This window comes from Buceros rhinoceros, unplaced genomic scaffold (genome assembly GCF_000710305.1).
Source record: "Buceros rhinoceros silvestris isolate BGI_N320 unplaced genomic scaffold, ASM71030v1 scaffold5116, whole genome shotgun sequence".
Taxonomy (NCBI): domain Eukaryota; kingdom Metazoa; phylum Chordata; class Aves; order Bucerotiformes; family Bucerotidae; genus Buceros; species Buceros rhinoceros.
Window position 1 is genome coordinate 3,076 of NW_010415665.1, and position 7,837 is coordinate 10,912.

Below are 7,837 nucleotides of genomic sequence, written 5' to 3' on the forward strand. Positions count from 1 at the left end.
TGCTAATCCTTGAGTTATGGCTAGTGAGATCGATGGGAGGTAAAAATAACCCAGAAATTATTAACGTATCCCAGGAATTTACCTCTGAGGCTTCTGATTTTGCAAAGTAAGAATCTTTTAGTTTCTTCTGGTTACATTTACCTGGAAAGAACAAAGCCTAAACCATTGCCCTTGATGCCACTGCCTCTGTGGGGCCGTGGCTCCCTGTGGCAGGCTGCGTGCTCAGCCCCCGCGCTTGGCATCCCTTCACCACCGCAGGCTTCTCCTCCTGACTCATTTTGTTTTATTTTCTTCACATTTTCTGCCTCAGTGGCAAAGCTACAGCTCTGTCCAGAGGTTATGACCTCTGGGAGTGGTGGATGCAGATTTTGAGCCTTCCCTCCGCATTAACTAAAAAAAAAAAAAAAGACCCACGTGCCTGTAACTAACTGTAGCTAGACTGTTTTCAAGCTGTGTGGAGGGCGATGGTCTGGTACATCCATGCCAGCCCATGGTAGGAAGTTGGCTGGGGAAAACACCAAAATTCTACCATATGAACTGACCACAAAAGGCACAAGACTGTAGACCAAAACTATGAGTCCTTTAATTTCCTCCTGTAGAAGGTGTGCAGCGGTGTTTGTACGTCAGTGACCAAACCAGATCAAATGTGAAAGTCCAGGGAGATGGCGAAGAGCCTAGGCTGGGCTTTGCTCATCGTGGGAGCAATCAGAGCCGGACTGCTCAAAGGTGCCTTCGCAGTGGTGTCCGTGTGCCTCGTTACAGTGACCAGCTCCCGATAATCTCACCGTTCACCTTTACGAGTGCGTTTGAAACCCCCACTGCCACGGCCGGGTTCCTTGGGAAGAGCAGCGGGTTTTCATGTGAACGATGCTGCCTCTCTCCCACTTTTTTCCCCAGATGGGGGAAGGTTTCTAGTAGGAATCGCAGGGTTTCATGTCCCTTCCCTGCACGGTGGGCTTCTGGTAGGTGATGTGGAAAACATGAATCTACCTCATCACGCTCTACAGCGAACTTCTAGGAAAGGATGGGCCCCTGGTTCTGTCTCACCAGAGCACGTGGCGAAGGGAAGGAGAGCTCAAGAAAATGGAGATGCCTTTTCCCTCTGAGTGAACGTGACCAGCCGACACCTGCTGTGTGAACAATGGAAATACGCAAAGCTCCAAATGCAAATAAACAAAACTATTTAGCTTAGAGGAGTTTCTGCAAGGCATGTTTGCTTTTCACCCTCATGAGCTAATTATCCCCTGGGGCTTTTTCTCTCTTGCTTTGGCTTTCAGTAAATCTGGGAAATGAGACCGAAACTGGTTTGAAGACGGAATTTCCTTCCCCCTCCCCGCTCCTGATTTTTGGGAAAGGTTTGTGCCTGTGCTTTATTCTGTAACCGACCACGGGCAGCACATTGCTGAAAAGGTCAGAGCACAGCGGGGCGAGCCTGGGAGGTCGGAGGTACACCCGGCGGCACTGGCGTTGGGCTCTGCTCCTAGCCCAGAGCCCACGTCCACCACCCTCCGCCCTTCCCTTCACGAGCTCCTTACAGGGACTAGCCTGAGCTCCTCATGGGCTGGAAGTTCTCCATCAAGGTTGTGCTTACCGAAAACACCAACTCAGCAGCAATAGTGTCAGGTCTTGGGGGAAGGAAGAGGAGTCCTGGGAAGAAGGTGTTGTGCCTGGATGGTGGAGCTATGGCCTGCTTTGGCTTTGCAGTGGGGTTAAACCTTAGTGGCAGGCGTGCTAGTCGTGTGGGATTTTGTTTCCGATGGCAGCTAATGTGTGTATTTAAATTGCGTCCACTTCTCTGAAACCTGAATTCCAAAAAAAAGGAAAAAAAGGCATTTCAGCAATGCTGCCCAGGCAAGCAAAACCACCGGGCAAAGCTGACTCTGTTGTGGGAGGTGAATTATTTCAACCAAGGCAAAGAGCTGTGCGCTGCAGGCTCCGTCAGCATCGCCCCCCGCCGGCGCGCACCCGGCTGTATGTGTGGGGCTGCCGGTGCTTACCTCCAGCTCTGCTTCCGCTCCCCCGAGGCCGGTGGAGGGAGAGCCCGGGGGAGAGCGGGCTGAGAGAGAGGAGGGAACTCGTGCAATAAACCTCCTGGTCAACTCCAAGAAAGGGAGGCATGACGAATCTCCGTGCTAGCCGCCACCTGAGGTAACGCTGTGTGGTGAGGAATTACACAATGGTTTCCTGAGTCCCTTCTTCATACGTAGCCGGCGTTTTCCCCGCAGCTGCGTTGGTGAGACCTCCGCATTCAGCTGGCCGGGCTCCAGGGTGGCAAGGCTCCCAAGACAAAAACATCGTCTGCAGGAACGTTAAGGCACCCATATACTCTTTGGGGGAAAATTTTGCATTGAGTTGTTGAATTACATGGAAAGCAAAGGCTCTTTGAAAGAAGAGGGGAGGGGAAAGGGTTGTTTTTCTCGTGTATTTTATGTTTTAACTCAAATTACATAAACAAAAACCCCCTCCTTCCGTGCCGTTGCTATGGCTACAGCTCAGATCATTGTGCTGGGGCCTGGGAGCAGGAAAATGCCAAGCGGAGAGGGGCACATAAGCCCTGTGCTCCTTCTTGCAGCCGGGTACAGTTCTCCATTGTGGCCTCTGGCCTCAAGTTTGTCCGAGGCCACCTTTGCATCCCCAATGGAAATAGAAATGATGCAGTCGCAAAGTCTTCCGCTGGCTGCCGCAGCACGAGAAGAACTTCACAGTCATGAGCTTGAGAGCGAGAGGAAGGAGGATCTTTGCACCTCACCTCCCCGGAGGTGTTCTCAAAGCTGTCGTAACACCCGTCTCTAGCCCTTCCCCAGAGGCAGACATGCTGCAGTGAGGAAACAGAGTAACGCAGACACGCCTGTGGGCCTGATGCTGCGATGAGTTCCCACTGGGGAGATGCTGTTGACCAGTTCAAAGCCTGCTGGTGTCGCGTAGCCCCAGCCATACGCTCACACTGCAGCTTCGCGGTGTGACCATGATCCTGGAAACAGAGAAAGTCAAGCTGGGTGATGTTTCCCCATGTTTAAACCCACAGAAAATACTCTGCTGTTCGTCTTGATTGTACTTAGTCACTCTGGCCCCTGATTGCTTGAGAAAAAGTTATTGAGGAAGTTTAAAATCGGTCTTTTCTTGAGCTGTGGCATTACCACATCGCTCTTTTGGAGGCTCTGTACCATCACCGTGAGAATATTTCTGCTGTGAGAATATTCTGCTAATACCCTCTTAGTCGGATCTCAGTGAAAGTCACATCCGAAAGGTTAGTTGTTGTCTTTCATGTGCGCACGTTTAGAATTACCAGAGTTGGCTAGAAAAGCTCTTCTCATTTAGCACTGCCTCGTGTGTTTTCTGTGACTCCCTGAGAATCTATTTCAGCAGAATTCATTTAGCAAACGCAATGGTAAACTGCGTTGGCAGAAGGAGATGAACAAGATACAACAGACACTTTTAAACTGATTGAAAATTTGCCTAAGCTGCTTACTCCTAATTGTAATGCCTAATTAGTTAGCTTGTTCCATTCAGTCATGCAGCTTTGATAGCCTTATTTTGCTGCACAAGCCTGGGGCCTGAGGCTTAAGCGGGTCTGTCCTAGATACCTAATGAACTGTTAATTTGAAAATAAAAACATTCTTAAACTGCTCGACTAGTAATCACCTTCTGGACTGATACACAGAGCCAAAGGGACCGGCTCGGAACAACTTCAGCACAGGCTCCACCGGGACTGAGATGCACAAGTAGCGTTAACTGGAGCTTCACCAGTGAGTAGGAACAACACCCTTACGCTCAGCAAGAGCTGGAGACCATCCTGGCGGTCCCACACCACCTCCCGCGCTGGCTATTGGGCCGGTTGGTTGCGGGGCTCGCTCTCGCCTCCTCGTAGCCTCGCGTTTAATCTGCTGTCAAGGGAGAAACACGCAGCTCTCTTCCCCTCGGGCAAGAGAGGGATTCGTGTGAAGCTTTCCCAGCTGAGGTGCTGCGCAGGCACGGTGAGTGTCTGGAAATGACTGTTTCTCCTGCAGAACCTGCTCTGATAAATCAGGGTAATTTATGTGACAGATTCTGGGTTCAGTCCAGCCCGTGTTTGTCTGGACAAACGCTTGGACATACGTTACCTCCTGCTCTCTTCCAGGAGCTCCTGTATTTATTAGCCTTCTCATTCCTGAGGCAACAGCTGACAGCTGTATCTCACACCCGGGCAGAGCTGGCACACCGCTGCCTACCCCTTCGTTAAAACCAGGACAGGAAATGAGAGTGGCTTCACGCTAAACGCCCTACAAACCCTGCTGCTGGCACTAGGCAGCGGGACGTCTCCTTCTGAAAATTCGTTTAGTTTAGCATCACCTGTGGGTGAAACAGGCACTGCCCACTACTCTCTAGGAGGAGGAGACATCTTTCAGATGACACACAACTTGTGCAGCCGTCAAAATCAGTTTAGAACCTTGGTTTATGTAAACCAGGGCAGGTGAGCCTCTGCCCTTCCTTCGAAGTGAAAGCAGCGGTGGCCAGAGGAGGCCTTTTATTGCAGGGTTACTACAGGGCCAGAGGACAGCCGTGGAAACCCCGCCCGAGCCCCGTTTCACCATCAAGTCCGGAGAAGGGCAGACGCAGCATGGCAAAGTGGGCGAGTTTGTTTCCAAACTGATTAAAGAGTTGATGAGCACCACTGTTTCCACTTACTGTTGTAAAGGTAGAGGCTCCAATATACCAGATGAGTTTTTAACACGCAGAGTATGTGCTTAACACAGCTCTTGATTTCAGGCAGCTCGCCACTGCTGGCTACACAGCACTGAAGCACACAAAAAAACTGCGTATGGGACCTGAAATTATGTACAGAGACCCATTACCAGAGCCACGTGAGGTTGATGTTTTAATTTTGCAATTTGTAGAAATACTTTCTCCTATCCCTGACAAGTCACACCTATTTTTGTGATTTAGACTTCAGAACAACAGCCAGATGCATCTTCCCCTTCGAGGTTACGCTCTCCTGAGGTGCTCTGCAGTGATTTAGAGGTCCCAAGGAGGCAACAGCACAAGCTCCAGTTTTTCTGGAGCTGCTTTCTGCAGAGCAGGGACCAGCAGCCTCACTGAGGGCCTCCAACGCCAGCCCAAGTACAGTTCACTTACACAGAATGCTTCGCCCTGCCCCGCGCCCAGCTTCGGCACAAGCACACAGAACCTCACCCGGGGTCCCACCGCCACACAAATGCACATTTATCTCCCTGGGGCTGCGGCAAACTGTGATTCACGCATGAAAGTGTCCGGGCAAATGGAGTCTCTTTATTAATTTGCATGTGCATGTGAGAATTAAGAGTCAAAACTACTGCCATGAAGTGAAAACTCTTTATTTTTATAAAAGGCAATAATTAAAACAAACCCTACCAGTGTGTACATTGTACACATTTGAATGACACTTACAAGAATGAAGTTTCCATATACAAAGATTACAAGCCCACACTGGTAAAGGATGCACACAGGCACGTACACAACTTCACAGATGCCTCAGCTCCAGACCACAGCACCAATTATTCTATGGCCACACCTGCAGTGCAATTTCATTATTAGCATCCACACTACTTTACGGCACTACAAACTGCGCACAGTAAGCAAGGAGAGCACACATTCAGAGAGCACGTGTATTCGCAGGAAGAATTTATTTGCTGGAATAACCTCTCACTCTTCTGTTGCCATCTTCAAGAGATATTCTTTGTCAATTTTGAAAAGCCTCCAACCCTCCTCAGTGGACAGATCGGAGGCGCCCCTTCTCTTATAGAACCTGATGGAGGGTTCATTCCACTCTGCCACAAGGAAGTGCATACTGCTGCAGCGGCACTGCACGGCAACCTGCAAAGGCACACACACAACACGTGTCAAAGGACAGCCACAGGTAAGCCTCGAAGAACTCATCAGGCTACTCAGCAACCGTGTATCACCAGAAGTCATCGAGTTCATTCTGTCTGGTCACCTCAGCAGTAGTCACTGTTTAACAGACTCTAGACAATGTGTTTAAGCCATCTAGCACCCCGTGACCTCCTTTAACTCTGAGTAGTGCTGCAGAAGACACTCTCCTGCTGTTAGAGCAAGAACACAGCCTCACCATGTGTCCTCAGTTCTGCTTGTTCAGAGTGATCACTTGGACATACCTGACTCAAGTTCTTCAGAATTTCTGACCCAATGCCCAGTCCTAAAAGAACAAAACCACAACAAGAAACTTAATTTTACAGTTTTATCTTTAAAGCAGCCCTACAGGAAGCCCCTCATCTGACTGGGCAACACATACCTCTGTACTCTGCCATCACATAGAAATCTTCAAGATACAGCAGTTTTCCAATCCATGGATCGTAAGTGAAGTAGTACATGGCAAAGCCCACAACGCAGTGTTCTGAAACAAAGGGTGTAACTTCAGCTAGTCTGAATCCAAAAGGCAAAAATATTCTTACATGCACATTTAACATACAGATTGTGACATGCAGACCTTTGCTGCTAAGCAAGGATTAAGAATGACATTTGCAAGTAAGCACACAACTGAAAATACAAGTTCTGACAAAACCTGTATCAACCTAATAGAATAGACTGCCCTTGCCATACCCTGAAATCCTCAAAAGCACCATCAAAGTGCGTGCTGAACGCCAAAGCTTTTTTCTAAAAAAAAAGGCACACCCTACAGAGTTATTGCTATTTCCATTCTGGAATGCAAGTAAAAACTTTACACAACAGCTCACGATCTAGGTGATTCCCCAACCTTTGCTTCCTTAGCCACAAACACAGTTTATCAAACTCTAAAGAACACTGACTGATCTTTCACTGTACAGTCCTCTGTAACTACACTGCACGAGAAGGCACGCTCACACGCTCCCTTTACAGGAGCATCTCCAGCAACTCAGCTTATGCTTCCACAGAGCATGATGCTGTCGTCTTTATCTTCAGCACCATAAAGTCACTGTAAGTAAAGCTGCAGCTTCAATTACAGTTCAGTGGCTCAACAGGGAAAACAACTCTTTCAACAGCAGCTCAAACCTAAACCTAAACTGTGTTTTAACTACATCTGCCCTAACACTCTGCACATACTGTAAGAGAAGTGTGCAAACAGATTCCTGATCTACTGTGTCTTTGGTAAATGTTTGGGAATAGCACTTGTCCCTGTAGACCTTACCTCATATTATGATCATCTACTTTATTGTGTAACGGATCTTTTAGTTACCTCCCCGCCCATCCATGTACACAGAAGGGCCATGTACATGGCGAAGCTAGAGACTGTAACCTGAAGATTGGGGACAAATTAAAGAAAAAAATGTGATTCAACAGGATTACATAAAGGTAAGTCAGGGTCAAACAAGAAAAGCCATTTAATTAATTGGAGTCAAGTACATTATATTATAACCTGACCTTCCCATGAGTCCAGGATTAGCAACTAACTTCAGCAGAGTATCACTATATGTTACTGCATTTATCAGTTACCCTGTTCCTTCTCCTGTAACCCCAGTTCACTGGTGGAACCTTACATATAATCAGTAACATTAAGTATAAGATGCTTCGTGCATTTAGTGTCTAAAAATAACTATAAGGAAGTCTCACCTTCAGAAGACCACTGTTCTTTTGGCACTTCTGCAACCAGACAGTGGTAGAAAGGGCGCTCGCCAAAGCCATCCTCAAGCAGCTCTAGGAAAGCAGAATAAATTGACACCTAAGCCCCAGGTACTGGCGCTACACTACCAACCCGCTAAGCAGATGCTGCTTATTGTACCTTTCTCAGTTAGAACCACTTGATCCTCCATATCCTCGTATTTCGCCAGTTCCTGGAAAAGAAACCGAAATGTAAGCGGACTCTCCCCGCAGCCGCCTCCCCATTGGC

At 48.3% G+C, this 7,837-nt stretch overlaps 1 protein-coding gene across 1 annotated transcript; it reads right to left on the bottom strand.

Moving 5' to 3' along the window:
- Positions 1-5,253: 5,253 nt before the first annotated feature.
- On the bottom strand, positions 5,254-7,780 carry SAT1 (spermidine/spermine N1-acetyltransferase 1). The gene is made up of 5 exons (XM_010137485.1): positions 7,730-7,780; positions 7,561-7,644; positions 6,266-6,367; positions 6,129-6,169; positions 5,254-5,829 (listed from the first exon to the last, which is right to left on the bottom strand). Exons 1-5 carry the CDS (start codon positions 7,758-7,760, stop codon positions 5,659-5,661), a joined length of 429 nt encoding a protein of 142 aa, XP_010135787.1. The 5' UTR covers positions 7,761-7,780; the 3' UTR covers positions 5,254-5,658.
- Positions 7,781-7,837: the final 57 nt, after the last annotated feature.